The following is a 21,366-nucleotide window of genomic DNA, read 5'->3' on the forward strand; positions in this document are numbered from 1 at the left end:
CGCCTGCCCAGGCAGGTCTCAAACCCGCGGGCTCAGGCAATCCACTCACCTCAGCCTCCCAAAGGCGCGGGATTACAGGCTGAGCCACCCAGCCCGGCTGGCCAGAAACTTTTATCCAAGAAAATGTATGAAGTCTTGGAAGGAACAGTGAGAGGCATGGCATTTCTTCTTTCTTCCCTTTCTTCCCACAGCTCACTGTGAAGGAAGCGCCGTTGTAGGTAGGTGTGGTCTAGATTGTGGAGGCTCCTGGTATCTCACTGTGAGGGGCCAGCCACGAGCTGTCTAGCCCGTCCAGTCCCAAGTCACAATAAGTTCCAGGCAAGGGCAGCTGAAGCTCCCTCTACTCAGCCTTACCCAGGGAGAGCAGAACCTCACCCAGGCATGGCAGGCCAGGTACACGGGGCAGTTTCCTCACCCCAGCCTGTGCACAGGGTGGGAGTTCCATGCTGTGGAGGGGCTGTAGCCTCACTCAGAGCCCCTCTCTTGCAGCAGGCGGGGGTTGCACCAGTAGACATGAGCACTATTCCCACCCCAGCTTGGAGCAGGGCTCAGATATTTAGCCCAAAGGAGAGGCAGATCATGAGAACAGAACGTTCCAGAGCTCCCGGGGACTGACTTTATTTGAAACAGAGTGTGGTTGTTTAAGCCCAAGGAGCTCTGGAAAGCAGAGGAGATGGTGGTGAGCCATGGAGAAGAGGAGGACTGGCGTGCCGTCAGAGCCACAGCTGCACCGCTGGCGAGTTTACCAAGCAGTCTGGGAGAACGACAGCAAGGAAGAACTCTGGAGACAAGCCCCAAAGAGTTGCCTCCAGAACTGCCTCAGTGGAGAAGCCTGGACTTCACTGGTGACAGTGGAGCAGTGTGTGCCCCAGGGCATTGTTGAAAACAGTAGGGCTTCGTGACCCACCTGGGCAGCGAGACCTCATCTCTACAATAAATCAAAAAATCAGTTGGGCGTGGTAGCGCACGCCTATAATTCCGGCTACTTGGAAGGCTGAGGTGGAAGGATCGCCGGAGCCCAGCAGGTGAGGCTGCGGTGGCCGGAAGCAGCCACTGCACTCCAGTCTGAGCGACTGAGTGAGACTCCAACTAAAAAAAAAAAAAAAAAAAAAAGAAAACAATAGGGCAGGCAGCTGCGACGAGGGGACCCTGACAGCTGGCTAAACCGACAGCTTGACAGAGATGAGGAGAGAGGCACCCACAGACAGCCGTGCCCCCAAAGCCATGCAGCCCCAGGCTGAAGGTGCCATGCAGCCCCAGGCTGAGCCCTCTGGAGCAGCAGAGGCTGCAGCCACAGGAGCGAGATGCAGTGAGGCAGCCCAGCCACGTCTCCCAGCAGGCCGGCAGCATCAAGGAGCCCGGGAGGGGGCATCAGTCTCCACTGTGGCTACAACATGTCATCTGAAATATCCAGTTTGTAAGTGATCATGACACACAGGAAAAAAGCAGAGCTGTGAGAGGGCCCAGGTGTTGGACTTTAACAGGTTTCTAGGAGCTGTCATAAATATGGTCACAGAACTAACGGAAACCACGGCTGAAGACTTAGAAGGTGTGATGATAGTATCTCATCACGCAGAGGAGTGTACAAATAGAAAAAAACGTTATAAAAAAAGAATCGAATGCGGATTCTGGAATTGAAAAGAAGAACTGAATGAAGCGTTCACCCGAGAGGAGCCACAGGTTTGAAGCGGCAGAAGAAACATCGTGAGAAATGCTCCTGCTGTTCCCGCATCCGCAGCATATGGCTGCAAGGATCAGTCCCTGCAGGGTTTGGCGACACCTTCCCTGCCTGCAGCCTTCTGGGCCAGGGCCTTTCTGTGGGGAGAGCGCTCATTACTTCTTGCCTTTCTTTTTCTTTAATTGTCGTGGTGCCTCTTCCTGTTTGGCACGTTTGCTGGCAAAGCCTTGGCGTGCTCTTGCCGTGGCTGGGATGTTGTCTTATGGTTACTTCTCGTTCCTCCTTCACTTGGCCCTGTTCGTTTTCCATCTTCTAGGAATTCCTTAAACTCTGATGTGTCAGTGGTACTCTTTTTTGTTTTGTAGCACTGTTATTAGCGTATTCTTACTGTTAGTGTTTTTTTTTCCGGGCAGGCATGGTGGCTCATGCCTGTCATCCCAGCACTTTGGGAGGCAGAGGTGAGAGGGCTGCCCGATCCCACAGGTTCGAGAGCAGCCTGGAAAATGGCGAGACCTCGTCTCTACAGTAAATCAAAAAATGAGCCGGGTGTGGCAGTGTGTGCCTGTAGTTCCAGCTATTTGGAAGGCTGAGGCGGAAGGATCCCCTGAGCCCAGCAGGTCAACCCTGGGGCGGCCATGCCCAGCACACCAGCCTGGGCGACAGAATGAGTCTCCGATTCAAAAAAAAAAATACCAAAAAACCAGAAAGTATCTTTTCTGTCTTCTCAAGGAGTATGGGGCCTAAAGAGGGGACTTGGGGTGAGCTTACTGTCTGGATGTGGTCTTGCTGCGTCACTGGATGCCCAGGACAAGTGCCCTCACCTGCTGAGGAGTAGAGAGCCGCCTCATACGCACATGGGCGTGGTGGCGCATCCAACTCTGTCTTTCTCCCCAGAGCGGCCCGGTCAGGCTCTTCGTGCCTTACAAAAGGCGCAAGAAGGAGAGTGAGCTGCCCACGACCCCGGTGAAGAAGGACTCCCCCAAGAACATCACATTGCTTCCGGCAACGGCGGCCACCGCCTGTGAGTTCAGGGAGACCCAGCCTTCTCCAAAGGCACCCGAGTCATTTCTCTTCTCGCTACCTTGTGGGGCGGGACGGGGGGCCTCTTCACGCTCCTCCCTCTGCTGTGGGGCCCAGGGCGGGAGGGTGGCCCAGTGCTCAGCTTGGCCTCGGCCCGGCTGCCTCCCATGAGACTGCCCGGTGAGCAGCAATCACCCATGATCATCTCCTGGTGAGCCGGTCCTCCGGGAGTGTTTCCCAGGGACCTGGCGGGGGAGGGGGAGCAAGGGGAAGGGGGGCTCCCCGGCTTGCTGCAGAGGCCAGCACCCTCCAGTGGGGGTCTCTGGGCAGCAGCCTTCAAGTACTCTCCCCCACAATGAGTGGACACAGCGAAGGGGGCGCCAGGGTCGTTGGAGGTAGAACCTGGCTTTTAACCCGTAGCTGGGTTGGAAGGCGCTCCCGGAGAGGCAGCCCTGGGAGAAGGTGTTGAGCCGTAGGCCCTTGGCTAGCAGCAGCCTGGGCGTCTGCATTGACAGAGCTGGGGCTCTTGGAAGCACCCACTCGCTCCCTCCCGCCTCCCCGGACGGAATGTGAGGAGGGACAAGGGACATGCTGGCAGCTCCCGTGTGTCTTCAGGAGGAGCAGAGTGGCAGCAGGACCGCCGGGACGGGCGTTATCATCTTCAACTTTGAGTTCCTTTTTTTGGAGTCAGAGTCTCACTCTGACACTCAGGCTGGAGTGCAGTGGCACTTCGTGGTCACCGCAGCCTCGACCTGTTGGGCCCAGGCAATCCTTGCGCCTCAGCCTTCCAAGTAGCTGGAACCACAGGCATGTGCCACCACGCCTGGCTAATTTTTTGATTTGTTGTAGAGACGAGGTCTCGCCAAGTGGCCCAGGCTGGTCTCAAACCCCTGGACTTAGGCAATCCTCTCGCCTCTGCCTCCCAAACTGCTGGGATGACAGGCGTGACCCACCACACCCAGCCTTCAAAGTTTTTTTTTTTTTTCAGTTGGAGTCTCACTCTGTCGCCCAGACTGGAGTGCAGTGGCCAGCCTCGACCTGCTGAGCTCCGGCGATCCTTCCACCTCAGCCTTCCAAGTAGCTGGAAATACAGGCGCCCGCTACCATGCCCGGCTAATTTTTGATTTATCGTAGAGATGAGGTCTCGCCAAGTTGCCCAGGCGGGTCTCGAACCTGCGGGCTCAGGCAATCCACTCGCCTCGGCCTCCCAAAGTGCTGGGATGACAGGCTGAGCCACCAAGCCCGGCCTACAAAGTATTTTTAAATCACTTAAAGTTTTTTGTGTTTTTGGTAGCCATGAGGTCTTGCTGTGTTGCCCAAGTTGGCCTCCAACTCCTGGCCTCAAGCGATTTTCCCACCTTAGTCTCCCAAGGTGCTAGGATTGTAGGCATGAGCCACCTCGCCATCCATAGTTTTATCTTCTTGTTTTCTGGCTGCCAGCACGCTCTGGTGGGTCACAGTTCACACCACAAGCGGGAAGTGGTGAGTGTGGCATCCCAACTGCGCCCTGGATTCTCCCGCAGGCAGCCAGGGTCTCCTTCCGCGTGCACAGGGGACGTGGACGGCGCCTGCGCTTCAGCTCAGCTGTCAGGTCTTCCGAGACTCACGCCGGCAGGACTGCTGCCTCATGGATGGCACAGGACCTGGGTGTTGTGGGCCCAGCTGCCTGGCCCGGCCACGTGTGAGATGTGCTTCTGCCTTTTCAGTCACTGTGACCCCCTCGGGACAGATCACCACCTCCGGGGCACTGACCTTCGACCGGGCGTCCACCGTGGAGGCCACCGCTGTCATCTCCGAGAGTCCGGCCCAGGGCGACGTCTTTGCAGGAGCCACAGGTGAGCTGGCCCAGCCCTGGCCTGACTGTGACGTCGCGTCACCGCTGCCTTGTCGGGCTGTGTGTGCTGCCAGGCACCTCAAGAGGGCCATGAGCGGGTGTGTTTGTTGGTGGGACGGCACAGGCAAGGGTGGGTGTGAACTGCATTGTGGGCGGTGTAGGAGTATAGCTATTGGTGACAGACCATACAGCCGGCAAGGCTGGAAATACTTCCCGTCGGCTGTCCAACAAGTGGGATGTGTGATGGTAGATACTCTGGCAGCCACGTTTAGAGTCCGAAGTGACGCGGACAAAATGAGCTTTCGTCATGTGTTTTCATCCCAAGCCCTATTTTGTCAGCAATGGGACGCGCCACATCTCAGGGCTCAGGAGCTACACGTGTCCGAGTGGCTGTGTGGCTTGAGCGGCACAGCTTAGACCCTCAGACTTGGGATCTGTGGTGCCGATGGCCCCCTGGCTGCCTGACCCTGTTCTCGCCCACAGTCCAAGAGGCCGGCGTGCAGCCCCCCTGCCGGGGCGGCCACCCTGAGCCCCACTACCCTGGCTATCAGGACAGCTGCCAGATGGCGCCGTTTCCGGAAGCTGCACTGCCTACATCACACCCCAAGATCGGTACGTCGGGGGGGTTTGTGCACGCCGCGTCGGTGTCCTCTGAGTTGCTTCCTGTGAGGGAATCTCTAGTGAGATGGGGTTTGTTTGGCTTGTTTGGGCTTGTCCCCTGTTAATGCACTAGATCACAGGCTGCAGCGTGTGGCCAGTGCTTGATGCGTGAGGTGTTGTTGACAGAGCCACACCCTCACCGGTGGCTGGCACCTGGGCAGAACACGCCCCCAGGGAAGGTCTGGTGCACACAGCCCCACGGAGGAGGGCCACATTCCATCATCTGCCCCACCAGGACGGATGCTTCTGGTGGCAGGTCTGGGTCCCTGCAGAGCTGGCTCAGACACTGAGCATCTGGTCAAAGAATGAAAACGCCAAAAATGTTTGCATCACACGTGGGCCTCAGACTTAGAAGTGGCGTCATCCTGTCCGTGCATTTGATTTTGAGATTTCCTTTGACTCCACATTTTGGATACATCTGTGCATCGCACTTTTTATTTATTTTTATTTTTATTTATTTTATTTTTGTGTTGGAGTCTCACTCTGTTGCCCAGGCTGGAGTGCAGTGGCATGCTCACAGCCACCGCAGCCTCGACCTGCTGGGCTCAGGCGATCCTTCCTCCTCAGCCTTCGAAGTAGCTGGAACTACAGGTGTAAGCCACCCCACCCAGCTAATTTTTTGATTAATTGTAGAAATGAGATCTCACCAGGTTGCCCAGGCTGGTCTCAAACCCGTGGGCTCAGGCATTCCCGTCCCTGCCTTCCTAAGTGCTGGGGCGTTGTGCTTGTCGACAGAAACGTCCCCTGCTGGAAGACATTTGTGCTTTTTACATTTTTATCCACTGCAGACAATGCAGCAAAAGATTTTCACAAGTTTGCAAGAAAGTTACCTTCTCGTTCTCACTGGCTTGTCTCCTCCTCCTTTATGTCCGATGAAACCCTCTCAGTCCTTAACGCCCTCCCGGGTTCTACCTCCTCCTCCACCCCTGGTGTTTCTGAAGAGTGTCTGCTGGGGCTGGGGGTATGGCGTCCTGCCCAGAGCCGGGGCGTCCTCTAGGGCTCCTGCCCTCTCTGCTCCTGGGGCAGCGGGGTTCACCACTGGCAGGAGGCCCCAGAGCATCTTGCTAACATTTAAGCATTTTTTGGAAACCATCTCAAGTAAGCAAAAAAAGTTGCAGATACAGTGCAGGACACTTTCCCCCGAACTGAGAGTGAGTTGCTCTGACACCGCAGGAATGCTTTAGCATGTTTTCCCTAAATACAAGGACAGTGTTAAAGTCAAGACGCTAACACTGCCTCTTTCCTGCCACGCCAGCTGTCCTGTTCGTGTCTCTGCTTTCTTCCTGCCGCAGTGCTTTTGGGGAATATGGGAAAGCTGTTCTGTGGACAGGTCCTCACCTCGGCCTACGACGGCCGAGAGGGGGTGCGGGTTGCGTGTCTTTGTCACTCATGGGCAGACGTGGGGTGGGGCTGCCCAGGGCTCCAAGACACCCGAGCCCCTCTTGTCCTGTGTCTACTGAGGGTGACTGACACTGGCTGATGGTGGTGCCGGCTGGAGCCCTCCCCCAGGACATTATAGTCTCCCTCTGTAGTCAGCAGGGCCTGGGAGGTACTTGGAAGCGGCGAGGCCTGGCTTCTCGCTTGCTCCCACCAGTATCTGTGTTTGTGGATGCCGCGCTTTGCTTTGTTCGTTGGGCTATTTCTGCTTCAGTTGCTCCAGCCTGGGTGGGAGCCTGTGACCTGCTGTGGCTTCCTTGCCCGCCCTCTGCTCTCAGCACTTCTGACTTTCTGGGATCCCCAGACACTCGAGGCTCATCTCGGGTTTTCTTTTCCCCAGGAGTCTGCCCTTTAGTGGTGGCTGGTGTTTCCGGCCCTGACCACAGCGGGCTGGGTGCGAGTCTGGTGACCTCACGCAGTGAGCTTAGGAAGTGCCTCCGTGGAGGATTTGCGCCTGGAAACCAGCAGATGCTGCAGACCAGAGCTTTTCCTGCTGGCAGCCTGGGGGTTCAGGGGAACAGCTGGCCCCGGTGCAGGGTGTGCACACTGCTGCTGTATGCCTCTGTCCTTCTCGGTGGAGAGGTGGGGCGTGCACACTGGTGTCCACGCATGCAGTGTGTGCTCTGGGTCTGTGCGTGCTGAAGGCCACACGCTTGCACCGGTGGCCCGAGTCCCTGTGCAGATCTCAGGGCTTGCTCTGTGTCCTGCCTCCCCTCTCTGTAACTTCCTCCCACGGCAAGAGACTCGACTCCCGTTCTGCTTCACAACTGCCCCGTGCGTGGCCACAGACGTCCAGGAAGACCTCCTAGACTAGCTGATCAGAGGCGAGCTAGAGACTCCCGCTCGTTTGTCTCCTCTGCTGGTTGAGATTCGCCCGAGCTGTCCCCTCCCCTGTCCTGGCCTCGGCTTGTTCTGCCAACATTTCCTGGCCACCCTACCGCAGGTGGGCGTCTCGCTTGCCTTGTCTGGCCCAACTTTGAGCCGGTGTGGGGCAGGGCCAGGGTCAGTAAGCGCCCCTTGGTGGCAGCCCAGGGGGCTTCAGAGAGTGGAGATGGTGGGGGCAGATGGGGGTGGGGCGTCTCCGCGGTGAGCAGGCTGGGCTGTCAGCCTGCCGCTTGCCACCCCCTCCAGCCTTTGGCGAGAGTTTTTAGCGGAGGCTCTCCGCCAGGACCCACGTTCAGTCTTGGTTTGATGTGCTTTCCCTGTTCTAGTGTTGACGTCCCTGCCTGCCCTGGCAGTCCCGCCCCCCACGCCCACCAAGGCCGTGTCTCCCACGGTGATCAACGGCCTGGAGATGTCCGAGCAGCGGAGCTGGCTGTACCTGGAAGAGATGGTCAACTCCTTGCTCAGTACAGCCCAGCAGCTGAAGACACTGTTTGAGCAAGCCAAGCAGGCCAGTTCCTTCCGAGAAGCTGCTGCCACCCAGGCCAAACTTCAGGCTGACACAGAGCGCAAGGAGGTAACGTTCGCACAGGCATGAAGGCAGCCTGGCAAGTCCTTTGGGGCCTCCCGTGGGCACTCTGAGGGCAGCCCCTGGGCCCGCACAGCCACTGCCTGCCTTTCTGGACAAGGGACCCTGGAGACTCACTTACAAATGAAGCTTTTCTTTCTTTTTTTTTTTTGAATCGGAGTCTCACTCTGTCACCCAGGCTGGAGTGCAGTGTGGCATGCTCACGCCACTGCAGCCTGGATCTGCTGTGCTCAGGCAGTCCTTCCGCTTCAGCCTCCTGAGTAGTTGGGCCTGCAGGTGCGCACCACCATACCTGGCTAATTTTTTTGATTTCTTGTAGAGACGGGGTCTGGCCAAGTTGCCCAGGCTTGTCTCCACCCCTGAACTCAGGCGATTCTCTTGCCTCAGCATTCTAGAGTACTGGGGTTACAGATGGGAACCACTGCGTCCGACCAAAGGAAGCCTTTCTTACAGAGAAGTGACACCTCTTAGTGATAAGGTGGTTTGGGTTTTTGTCAATAAGATTGGTTTATTTCAAAAGGGAAAGCGAGAATACACAGCAGGCATTATTTTTGAACACCCGCCTTTTATAGACATTGTTTGTGCTTCTAGGGTTTAGGCCACTCAGGGCTAAAATATGTGTGCCTTACGTCTCACCAAGCTTGGCGACAGCTCACTTGGTGTGTCCTGAGGTCCCAGCTGGGGATGGGTGCATAGTTCTCCCTGGGTCGCTGGGCTCTGCCATCTGCTGTCATGATGCACCCTGAGGGGGATCCTGGGTATTGCACACCTGCTTCCGGCACTCTTACGAAGGTGGGTCCTGAATGCCGGCCGGGCTCTGAGTACAGCGTTCACACTTCCTCCTTGTCCACAGCACAAACAAGAGCCACTCAGGCGCCTTCATCTTTCTGTGTGAGGCCTTTAGGCCACTCAGGGTTAAAATCTTGCGGGTGACATGAGGGCTCGGTGGGGCTGGTGTTATGGGCCAAAGATAAACGACCAGAGTCGAGAGAATAGCATGGCCGTTTGGCTCCCCTGTGGCTTATGCCTGGTGTGACAGATGCTGCGTGTCGCAGGGCGCTGGGGCGGAATGAGGTGGGGAGGAGAGTCTGCTAGCTGCAGACCAGGATCCAGAGGCTGTGGGAGAGGTAGGGGTGTGCTCATTCTTCCTTTCTTTTTCTTTTGAGTCAGAGTCTGGCTCTGTTGCCCAGGCTGGAGTGCAGCAGCATGCTCACAGCTTACTGTAGCCTCAATCTCCTGAGCTCAGATGGTCCTCCCGCCTCAGCCTCCCGAGTGACTGGACTTCAGACGTGCTCCATCACAGCTAGCTAATTTTTTTGATCGTTTGTAGAGACGAGGGCTCGATCTGTTTCCCAGACTGGTCTCGAACTCCTGGGCTCAAGCAGTCCTCCCTCCTCAGCCTCCCAGAGTGCTGGGGTCATAGGCATGAGCCACCACACCCAGCCCAAACTAACTTCTAATTAAATTCCAGTATGGTTAGAGAATTTTCTCGATCTAACTTCAGTTCTGTAAATGTATTAAGATTTACTTTACGACCCAGTATTTGCTCGATCTTGAACATTGCATATGAGGTTTTATTCTGTCATTGGTTTTAGGGTTCTGTAATGTCCTTGGGTCAAGGTGGCGATTAACATTGTTCAAGTCTTTTTCTTCAGCCTAAAGAGCTACCTTTAGCATCTCTTGGAGTACTGTTGGCCATGAATTTCCTCCATTTTTGTTTATCTTTCAGTGTTCATAGTTTACCTTTATTTTATTTTGTTTCTTGACACCGGCTCTCACTCCGTTGCCCAGGCTGGAGTGCAGTGGCTCATTCACAGCTCATTGCAGCCTCCGCATCCTGGGCTCAGGCAAACATTTCCGCAGCCTCCTGAGTGGCTGCGACCACTCAGCTGATTTCGGAAGTTCTTGTGGAGACAGGGTCCCGCTGTATTTCCCAGGCTGGCCTTGAATCTGGGCTCAGGCGATTCTCTTGCCCCCGCCTCCCCAAGTCCTGGAATTATAGGCACGATTCCCGTGCCCAGCCTCGCCTGTCTTTTTGAAGGCCATTTCTAAGTGACACGGGATTCTGGGATGTCATCCCTTCCTTCGTCACTTTAAGATGTCCATCTGGTGGTGTCTGGCCCCAGTCGTTTCTAGTGAGAAGTCAGTTGACATTTGTATTGTTAACCTCCGCTACGTGTTGTGGCTCTGGCTGCTTTCTAGAATTTATCTTTGTCTCTGGTGTTTAGCCGTTTGGCTGCAGGTACCTGAGTCTGGCTTTCTTCACGCTTGGCCTTCTTGGGGTTTGCCATGTTCTAAGTACTCCAGTGTCTTCCATCGGGCATGGTAATTCAAAAGACATGGGTGTGACCGCTCCAGGAAGAAGTCTACACTTACAGGTCTCGGCACCAGGAGGTGCGCACCCCTGGGGACCATGTGGGGAAGTGCCAGGCCTGTCAGGAGGTGGGGATGGGGAGCCGTGGGCAGGACCTTCCCACCGTTTCCGTGGGAAGGAATGGGCAATGCCGGGCGAGAGGGCTCGGGGTTAGCCACCTTGACTCATCGGTGGGCTCAGGGGCACAGGCGCTGTTTCTTGTCATCTGCTGCCTCTTTCTGGGGTGATTGGGACAGATGGATGGTGGCCTGGGGGTGAGCACCCGAGAAGGCAGGGTTGGGTGTGTGGGCTCTGCGCCAGTGGGTTTGCAGACAGTCGAAAGGCGAGTTCTTGCCGGGCTCGGTGGCTCAGCCTATCATCCCGCACCTTTGGGAGGCTGAGGTGAGTGGATTGCCTGAGCCCGCGGGTTCGAGACCCGCCTGGGCAGTGAGACCTCATCTCTACAATAAATAAATAAAAAAAATCAGCCTGACGTGGTAGCGCATGCCTGTAATTCCGGCTACTCGGAAGGCTGAGGCGGAAGGATCGCCAGAGCTCAGCAGGTCGAGGCTGCAGTGGCTGGGAGCGGCCACTGCACTCCAGTCTGGGCGACCGAGTGAGACTCCAACTCAAAAGAAAAAGAAAAGAAAGGGGAGTTCTCGGACGACATGGGACTTGGCTGACCCACGACAGGCTGTCTCTCCAGGGTCCAGCAGGCCCCAGATGTCAAAGCATCAGAACCCGGATGTCAAAGACGTGAGCGACCCACCAGCACTTCTCGGGCCTTCCAGTTTGTTTTTACCCAGTGTGGAAGATTTTCAGAGACGCTTTCTGCAAGGACTTTGCGCCCCATTTTCTCTTGACTCCTGCCAACACGTGGCGACGGTTTGGTGCTTTCCTGTAGGTCATGAGACTGACCTTTTTTCCCTTTTTTCTTTCGTTGTTCAGATTGGACAATTTATACTGGTCAGTCTTCAGGCTCACTGTCCTTTCTTTTGTTGTTTCCAATATGCCACTCAGCCCATCTAGTGAATTTTTCACTTCAGTGATTTCTAGGTTTATTTGTTTATTTATTTTTGAGTCAGAGTCTCACTCTGTCACCCAGGCTAGAGGGCAGTGGCATGCTCATGGCCACCACAGCCTTGACCTGCTGAGCCCAGGAGATCCTCCTGCCTCAGCCTTCCACGTAGCTGGAACTACAGGCATGTGCCACCATGCCTGGCTAATTTTTGGTATATCGTAGAGAAGAGGTCTCGTTGAGTTTCCCAGGCTGGTCTCGAACCTCTGGGCTCAGGCAGTCTTCTTGCCTCACCTCCCAAAGTGCTGGGATGACAGGCATGAGCCACCACGTCCAGCTTAGATTTAGAATTTTCATTCGGGCCCTATGGTAGTCTTGAGTCCAACCAGGATATAGGAACAGTAGGATAAGCAGGAAACTTAGTGTACTATAAAGAGTCATTGACAGTAAGATGCGGGGAAACTACCTGGTGCCCTATTTCTTTCAGAAAGTACCTGGGGACAAACAAATTTGGAAGGGGGCTCTTCCCCAGGGCTTAGAGTCAGCCCTTGTTGGAGGAGGTGTGGCTCTGCCACAGAGTATTGGGGAAATTTGCTGGTTTGGCCAGGTTGGAGCTAGTCTGGACTTCGGGGCAGGCAGGCGGCGGCCCTCTGGAGGCCAGCCGGGAGTCAGGCAGCCAGAAGTTGGAGGTGTGGACACCCAGTGGGATGCCTTCAGGCACACAGGGGCCCCGGCTCCATCCCAGGGGTGCCGCAGAGGCCACTGCCAGGCCGAGGCCCTGGGCCCGGGGTGGCGGCTCGCCATGTGGCCTGACGCCCACCGGGCCCCTGACCTGTGCTGCAGCCCACAGGAGAGCCTCCTCCTCCCCGTCGTCCCTGCGGCTCCTCTGTTGAGAAAGCGGCGCTTCACACTCACTGGGGGGAGAAGAGGCCGCTGGAGTCTGTCATCTGCATGCTGTGGGCTGATGTCGGCGTTCTGTGCTGTCTGTCGGCCGCCGCGTTCCTCACTGTTCCCTCCTTGGAAGCGTCTCCCCACCGGTTCTGTGATGGCTCCTTAGCGCCTCTGCTCAGGCCGGCGCGGGGACATCTCAGGATTGGCTGCTCTTGGCTACTTCTCCCTCCGCCTTGGGTCCTGTTGTCCTTCTTCACGTGTCCCGGAGCCTCTGGCTGCTGGCTGGATGTGGCAGAGTCCACATGGTGGAGTTCTGGGTTCTGAGGGAACCGGTGACTGTCCCCTGAGCCGTGCTGGGTTTGGTGCCGGCAGGCAGTGACTTCCTGGCTGACGGCCTTGCAGAGCCTGCTTGGTGCTTCGTCAGGGCAGGGTGGCGCGGCCTTTTCTTCTGTCTGGATCCGGGAGGCGGTGCTGTTCTGGTTCTTCCTGGGAGGCCCGAAGTGTTTCCTGAGCCCCTCTCTCACGGGGAGGACTCGAGCCCGACTCGCTGGGGGTGAGCATCAGCCACGGCCTCTGCCGGGACCTCTGTCCTCAGCTGCTGTCTCCTCCCCAACCTCGGGCCTCCTGGCGCTGCCCCAGCTGGCCGGGGTGCAGGCGGGACCCGGGAGTGTGTGCGAGTGGGCCGTCCTCCCCCTGGCGCTCTCGTTCCTGGGGCTGGTCCCTCCGGTTTCTGGCCACTTGGCCTGCTGGGGCGACTGCAGCCTCTTGGGGGGGTGTTGGCTCCCGCGCCTTGCAGATCTGGGTGGCTCTCGAGGAAAAGCCACCCCAGCTCGGCCCCCCTGTTGAGCCGCTGGGCTGCCTCCTGCCCCGGCCGTGCGGGGTGCCGACGTCCGTGGCCACGAGGCACCCAGAGCGTCTGATGCTGGACCAGCCGAGTTCCCACCCGAAGCCTGGGCTTAGTGTTTTACTTGCAGTTTCATGCATTTCTCAGAAAGAAACGTGGCACGAAACCCCTGCATCCTGAAGCTCCCCGGTGGGGCAGAAGAGCGCCAAGGCTTTTAGTGGAAAGGGCAGACCCTCCCTCCCCCGGGAAGGTCGCTGTGCTTCCGAAAATGTCAGGGACTGTTACCAGCCGTGTTTGCCCTCCCTCCCAGCCTCCCAAGCTGCATCAAGGACGTGTCGTTCTCAGGTCCCTTTCGTAGGGATGGGTCTCGCCTGGCCACTGGGGACAGCGTGCAGTGGCGTGATCACAGCCCCCTGCAGCCTCCTACTCCCGGGCTCCAGCCGTCCTCCTGCGCTGGGCTCCGAGAAGCTGGGGCCACAGGTACCACCACGCCTGGCTGGCTTTATTTTTCTTGAGGGGCGGTCTCGCTCGGGCCCAGGCTGGTCTCAAACTCCTGGGCTCAAGAGTGCCTCCTGCCTCAGTTTCCCCATGTGCTGGGCCCAGAGATGTGAGTCACAGTGCCTGACCTTAGACACTGTCACTGAGCAGAGGAAGCCAGGCGAGCCCCCTTGTCCCGGTTCAGTGCCGTGGAGCAGAACTGGGGCCGCCTTCTGTTCCGGGGTATGGCCGAGGCGTTGGGAGCTCCGTTCTCTTCATCGGGTGCCAGAGAAGCACACTCGTATGGCTCATGGAAAAGTCAAGTTCCAAACCTAGTCAGGAATGGGGAAAATTCGTTCCTTACAGGGCAAAAGCAAGGGGGAACATCTTTGAATACCTACGGATGTCCCATGTCGTGTGCATTAGCTGAATGGGCTTGCACAAGCTCGCTTATTTATTTATTTATTTATATTTTTGAGTCAGTCGCCCAGGCTAGAGTGCAGGGGCACACTCACGGCCACCACAGCCTGGACCTGCTGGGCTCAGGCGATCCTTCTGCCTCAGCCTTCCAAGCAGCTGGAACCACAGACACATGCTACCACGCCTCGCGAAATGCTCTTTTTATTTAAAGCTGGGCAGATGTTTCTGTTTTTTCCTGGATTCTTGAGCTGCTGTGAATACACGAGCTGAGCGTGTGAAGGAAATCATTCAGCTGCAGCACCCGCGCTCTCGGTCCTGAGCCCTGGGTGTCTGTGAGACCAAGGAGGTGAATCTAAGCCTGGCCCAGGCCAGTGTCAGAAAACAAAAAGGGACCCTTGTGGAGCATCAGGGTGGCACCTGGTCCCGAGTTGGACTTGGGGGTGCTGGGAGCAGGCATCGTGCCACTTGGCTGGAGGGACTCTAGTGAAAATGCCAGCCCCCTGCGCCAGGGTGACCCGGTGAATAGGGATGGTGCTTTAGGCTGTTCTGGCCGAGGCAGTGGTCGCTCTGACACTGGTGTCATGATGGCCACAGTGCCTGGCCAGTGTAGGCTGCTAGGCTCTTGGGAGTGTAGACTCTGAGTTAAAACTGCAGATTGCTTGAGAGTCAGCCCCATAGGACCTTGCAGGGCGAGGACCCAGATCCTGCCCGGAGGGCTTCTAAACCCATGTCCCTCCAGCAGTGACGGCGGAGTGGCCTGGGGAGGCCGGGGTCGCTGGTGTGGGTGGGATGGGAGGCCAGCCAGGCTGGAGGTCGTGGAGGTGGAGGGGGCTGGGCTCGCCTGGAGGGTGGCCGGCACGTGTTGCCCAGACGCAGTGGGGGGCTTCCTCTTCCCCCGGAGAAAGTACCAAGGGGTTTTCCATGGAGAGACTTGTTTGAGCATCAGCCAGAATGAAAATGAGTCTCCATTCTCTGAGCCCAAGCCACGGAGGGTGGGAAGGAGGGCTTATGCCACTGAATTCCCGCGGTTTCCAAGTGGTGTTCCCGCTTGACTGTACCGTGGGGATGTGGGGTGTGAGAGGCAGACGCCGCTGGCGGGGCTTGGGTGGAAAGAGCCCTGGGGACCCTCCCCACGGGCGCTGTGTGGGAGTAAGGGAGCATCTTGGGGAAGCCTCCCTTGGGGTGCCCATGAGAGAGGGCGAGTGCTTGCAACAGTGGCAGGGGCCCAGGACTGCCTGCTTTGATATTTTATCTGGAATTTTTAAAAAGAATCAAATTTAGCCCAGTTGAAGCTGTTAAGGGGATTTCTGCCAATTCTAGCCATGGAAAATCTGCATTCGTGTGTATGTAATTAGCTCTACAGAGATTAAACAAGGCAGAAGAGCAGATGCCCTTGGCCGTCAAGGGTACAGTGCCCAGCAGATGCCGGCCAGGTGGCCTCGGGGTCTTGGACGGGCTGCTGTGGCCCCTGGCTCAAGGCGGCCACGCTGCCTGTTCCTCTGGCCCGTTCCTGTTTCCTTAGCTCTTCCTTTGCAAGGGTTAAACACAGCGTGGCACAGAAGCACAGGCAGGAAGATGAAAGTGTAACTTTTAAAGCAGCAACATTGTTGATTCCTGGAGAGCTCAGTGTTGGGTCCAAGCACTGTGTGTGGATGGCGCGTTGGTACCTGCCGGGGTGGACGCAGGCATCAGAGCGGCCACTTTCCCCCCGGGGTCCGCTCGCCCACCTGTGAGCCTGTAAGGTGCCATGAGCTGCCCTCCCAGAGGGTCCTCTGTCCTGATGATGCTTCCTGGGAGGCTGGGCACGGGGCTTCTGATGGTGAGAGCCTCTGTGCCTTTTCCCCTTGTGTTTAACCCGAACACCTGCAGGCACAGAATCGGCCCTGCCAGACCCGCCGCAGGCGAGCCGCCCTGCGGTGGCCCCACGGTGTTTTGTCGGGAGCGCAGAGCCGACCGCCTCTGTCACCTGCTGCCCCCACTGTTGGGGAGTGCTTCAGAGCACCGGTGCTGAGGCCCCCTGGAAGTGCTGCCTTGGGGGAGGGAGCCTTGGCAGGTCGCGGGAGGGGCAGTCTTGGAAACTCTCCGGGGTCCCGGCCGCCAGAACCCCTGGCCGGGCTGTCGCAGCGCATCGATTCTGCCCGGGCCTGCCTCGGAGCGCTTCATCGGACAGTTTCGTGGAAACCACAGACGCCTTGGCAGCTCCAGAAGGGGACGTTAGGCCTTTGATCCGCTTGCGTGTGGTTCAGCTTTCAGATAAACCCGCTCGGTTTGGAGGGCTTCCTCTCGCTTCAGTCGCTTCCTCCAGGGAAAACAATCCGTCTAGTTTTCCTTTCTCTCGTGTTTAAGTTGAGCCGCTGCTGTGCACCCGGGCTGGGGTCGCCAGGGAGGATGCGGCGCCTCCCCGCTGCTGTGCGGTGGGCTCCCGTGCCCCAGCTGTCCCGAGCAGCCCCGCGGTGTCCCTCTGTGTGCCCAGTGGCAGCCCGCGTGGCCATCCTGTGCTACTCAGGGCCTCATGTCCCAGCCAGCACGCAGTGACTGGGCTGCCGTGTCTTGGGTCCACAAGCTGTAGGCGTGAGTGCAGGCAGGCTCTCCACAACCCTGGGGTCCCTGCGCCTCTGCAATTGGCCCAGCCTCTGGGCTGGAGCCCATGCGCTGGGTCAGGAGGGCGGGTCTGGAGAGCACGTGGGGGTGGGGGTGTCTCCCCAGTGGCCCTGACCCTGAGGCCGACCTGGCCTCCCCCACCCAGCTGGCACCTGAAGCAGGGCAGGCCCGTGCAGTGCGGGAGGCCGCAGGGGCGGTGGTGGGCGGCAGGGGTGGCACCACTCCCGGAGGCTCTGCAGGCTGCACGTCCACCCTGTGACGTGTGGTCCTCCTGCCACTGCACACACGCCCGCCCGAGATGGCCGCCCGGAGTCAGGCATTCAGCAGGCAGGGAGGGGACAGCGGACTGGCATGGCCTTCGCAGCCGCCACAGGCCTGGGAGACCCTGGAGTGTCACGTGATCCTGTGAGCCTGCTGTGCTGTGTGCAGTTAGTGCCCACCAGCCAGAGTCTTCTGTGGCCCCACCTCTGCCCGGGTGCCCTGCTGACCCCCCAGTGCGTCCAGGGCCCCGCAGAACAGCCCCGATGGGATCCCGTCTCGGGCCGTCACGTGGCGTGGCTGCTCGCCACCACCGGCGGGTGTGAGGTCACACGAGCAGTGTGCCAAGCGCTTCTGCGTGGCTGCAGATAGGCTTGCTGCTGCACTGCTGATGGACGCACCCTGCTGTGGGGAGCAGACCCAGGCCCTCAGTCTCTACCTGCAGGCAGGACTCCTTGCAGGGTGCTCACTGCCCTCTTCCTCCAGAGAACTCCAAATGCGACAGTGGTGCCCCTGGCCAGGCAGGCGGTCCCTCTACAGAGGGCGCTGCCTGGCAGGCCTGTCCTCCCTGACGTCGAGTCCTGGGATCTTCCGTGGTTTCTGGAAAGCACCGACTGGGCTCGTGGACGTCGTCCTGACAGCAGGAGCATGGTGTCTTCGTCCTGGCCTTCCGCAGCGCTCAGCACCTCACTGTCAGAATAAACTGGGGATAAGTTTAGGCTCACGGGAAAGTTGGAGAGGTAGCACAGGGGCTTCCTCCAACCTCTCAGTCCACAGGCACATCTGTCGTGTCTGAGAAGCCTGTAGTGGGCACTACTGCTAACTGCAGGCTTTGGTTTCTTTTTTTTTTTTTTTGAGTTGGAGTCTCACTCTGTCGCCCAGACTGAAGTGTGGTGGCATGCTCATGGTCACTGCAGCCTCGACCTGCCGGGCTCTGGCGGTCCTTCCGCCTCAGTCTTCCAAGTAGCTGGAACTACAAGCACATGCCACCATGCCCAGCTAATTTTTGATTTATTGTAGAGATGAGGTCTTGCCAAGTTTCCTGGGCTGGTCTCAAACCTGCGGGCTTGGCAGTCCTCTTGCCTCGGCCTCCCAAAATGCTGGGATGACAGACGGAGCCACCGAGCCCGGCCAGGCATTGATTTCATGCTGGTGGCCTCCCTTGGCCGCGGGCCTTTGGTCTCCCACGGTATCGCCCCAGCCCCCACCCATGGCCTGGGAGGGCCTCTTGATCTCCTCGTCCATCACGCCCTCCAGTTCCCGGGAGAGCCTGGCCGAGCCGCTTGTCAAAGCGCCCACGCTGGGCCTCGGGCGGTGGCATCTTGGGGAGGAGGACCGCACCCTGTCTCATCATGTGGGGTCCCCGACATCCAGTGACACCACAGGCGTCCTTGGCCTTTCTCCCTGGGTGCCTCCTTGGGGGAGGGGCTGCAGCCCCCTTTCCACGTGCAGTCATGGAGCAAGTCCAGGGGCTTCTGGGTGTAGTTTAGAATCCTGTTGGAGATTTGTGTGCTTGTATCAGGTGGGCTTGTTCATCTGTTTGCCACTCTGCCTGGTGCCGCCCCTCTACTCTGGGGGTCACCCTGTCCGCCCTGGGCCCTGGGGCTCCTTCAGCTGACCGGGTCCCCTCCCGTTTTCTGTCTGAGCCCGTTCCGGCTTGCGGGCCCTGCAAGGGAGCTCCGGGCACATCTGGAACCTTCCCTGCCCAGCCCTGGAGTCCCGCTTCTCCAAGGAACCTGGGTCCTTCACTGGAGAACACTGGAGGCCACACTGGGTGCTGGGTGGGTGCTCCTGCCTGTCGTGGCTGCGAGGCCCTTGGCTCAGAGCAGGGCCCAGTGTCACATGTGTGACACGTTGTAGCCACAGCTGTGTTTGTGCATTAAGGGAACATGCGTTCATGCTGCTGTCTCTGGCTCTAACTCAGTCCCACAGGCTCCTTCCAGCCTTCCCACAAGGTTGTTTTTCTAGTTAAAAAATGATTTTGCCATCTGGGATCAGTGGCTCATGCCTGTCATTCCAGCATTTTGGGAGGCAGAGGCGAGAGGATTGCCCGAGCCCAGGGGTTCGAGATCAGCCGGGGCAACTTGGTGAGACCTCATCGCTACAGTGAATAGAAAATTTAGCCAGGTGTGGTAGTGTGCACCTGTGATTCTGGCTCCTTGGAAGGCTGAGGTGGGAGGGTCGCTGGAGCCAAGCAGTCGAGGCTGCAGGGAGCGTGAGTGTGCCCTGCCCTCCAGCCTGGGCCACAGAGTGAGACTCGGACTCAAAATAAATAGACAATTCGAGACCCACCTGGGCAACTTGGCGAGACTGCGTCTCCACAACAAATCAAAAACTAGCTGGACGTGATAGCGCGCACCTGTAGTTCCGGCTACTCGGAAGGCTGAGGCGGAAGGATCGCCGGAGCCCAGCAGGTCGAGGCTGCGGTGGCCGGCAGCGGCCACTGCACTCCAGTCTGGGTGACAGACTGAGACTCCAACTCAAAAATAAATAAATAAATAAATAAATAAATAAATAAATAAATAAATAAATAACAAAAACAGACCAGCGAAAATGAATTTGCCAAGAGTGCACTGTGTGAGGCCCACTTGCGTGTCTTTGCGGCAGTAGGCGAGGCGCTGGAGGCCGGTGCTGACGGAGGGCCGCGCTAGGAGCATGGATGCCAGATGCCATGCGCCTGTGTGCAGGGACTGTCGGGGCACAGAGCCCCTCGCGCTCCGCCAGGGTGGGCCGCTTTCCCGGACGGTGACCATGCGCCTCCCTGCCCGCCTCTCGTCTGTGGGGCTGGCCTGGGGCCCCCGCCCTGGCAGGGCCGTGTATGGAGCCACTCAGGATGGCACAAGTCTGCAGAACCTTGTTCTCCTGAGAGCAGCCTCTGTGCGGCCCCAGGCTTCTTTCTTTCTTTCCGAGATTTTTTCATTCAAAGTGGAGTCTGGGGCAAACTAAAGCCAAGCCCAGGAGCCCCTCCGTGCTCTGACGTTCTGAAGTGAGTGCCTCTCGGGCTGCTGGTATTTTACACTGGAACAGTGTCGGGCACAGGAAGGGTGCCGTGTTGCAGGGAGGCCGCCGACATTCAGGACAGAAGCCTGGATGCAGCTGCCGTGGCTGCTCACATGTGCTGACGTCGTGTCGGGGTCGGGATTCTGCGGTGCTGTGACTCGCTTGGTGCGCTGATCACGGCAGGCTGCCACTGCCGCCTTGGCCGAGGCCCCCTACAGCGTGGCAGGGTGTTCCGGTGCTTTCCAGGGGCCTGTGCATGAGGTCCTTCCCAGACTGGGCACCTCCTCTGTCTCGGAGAGTATCCACAGCGGAGCTCACAATTGTCACGCACAGTGATTAGTCACGCTGCAGAAATTAATCATTGACATGCATATTTACTCATGCACGGTACCTTGGCTGATTCCAAAGAAAAACCGCAATAAAGTCATTTAAGGAAAAAGTCACAAAACGTCTGGTGTGTCGCATCGTTTCGGGGTGGTGTGCGGGTGTTGGCGGTGGCGCCGCTGCTGCTACGGACCCACCCACCCGACAGCCACTGGGATCGCCCCATGTGCCAGGGCTGACACCCTGGGCCACTGGATCAGGCCCTGCTCAGACGTACTCGAGTGTGCTTTTCCTGTGCCTGCTTAGCAGAGGCTGTCTAGGGGAGTCTGGAGGTGGGTTGGCACCTGAGTTTTCATCAGTGAGCATTGGTGAGCCGCTGGGAGACCTGGGGGGGAGACCCGGGAGTTGCTGAGAGCCGCTGGGAGGGAGGCCAGGGAGCTGCGTCTCCAAACAGGGGAGGAACGGGTTCTGGAGGTGACAGAACAGGAGTCCCGAGCAGCATGGGATGGGACACAGCCAGTCCAGTGGGAGACTCTGGTCTGCCAGTGTGCACCCGGCCCGGTCCCCTGGCGTTTCGGGGGGCCCATCGGAGCCCGGCACCACGTCACTCACTACTTCTGCTGTCCTTGCAGCAGTCCTGCGTCAACTGCGGCCGGGAAGCCATGAGCGAGTGCACGGGCTGCCACAAGGTCAACTACTGCTCGACCTTCTGCCAGCGCAAGGTGGGTCTCAGCGCTCCACACCTGCCCCTTCGCCCTGACCTCCTTGCTCCACGCCCCCCCCACCCGGCTTCCTCACTCCACGCCAGCCCTCTCCCGCACCTGGTCTCGGCGCGCCATGCCCACCCTCCCTCCCACCACCTTCCCCACAACCGCACAGACCGCAAGTGGCGCCCCCGCCCCACTCCGGGGTGTGCTTCTGGTGCCTGGGTGTGGCTGGCTCTCCTGTCCCTCTGCCTGCCATCCCCTGGCCGCAGCCTCCTGCACCACCAGGCGTGTGACCTCCTCCCTGGTGTCCACAGCTCCTGGCCGGCTCTCGGAGACCCTGCAGGTGGCACGTGCATGTGTGCGCGGTCGTGTG

General features: G+C 58.4%; 1 protein-coding gene across 1 annotated transcript; it reads left to right on the forward strand.

Annotated features, from left to right (window-relative positions):
- Positions 1 to 2,572: 2,572 nt before the first annotated feature.
- Positions 2,573 to 21,012, forward strand: LOC103266172 (deformed epidermal autoregulatory factor 1 homolog; the record flags this gene model as incomplete). The annotated part of the gene is made up of 5 exons (XM_021715393.1): positions 2,573 to 2,699; positions 4,405 to 4,533; positions 5,016 to 5,144; positions 7,841 to 8,088; positions 20,919 to 21,012. Coding segments are annotated over 5 exons (727 nt in total), but the record flags the coding sequence as incomplete, so codon positions are not given.
- Between the last annotated feature and the right edge of the window lie 354 nt (positions 21,013 to 21,366).

The sequence above is a fragment of the Carlito syrichta genome, unplaced genomic scaffold (assembly GCF_000164805.1).
Source record: "Carlito syrichta isolate Samal-C Ts95f unplaced genomic scaffold, Tarsius_syrichta-2.0.1 Scaffold307046, whole genome shotgun sequence".
Classification (NCBI taxonomy): Eukaryota; Metazoa; Chordata; class Mammalia; order Primates; family Tarsiidae; genus Carlito; species Carlito syrichta.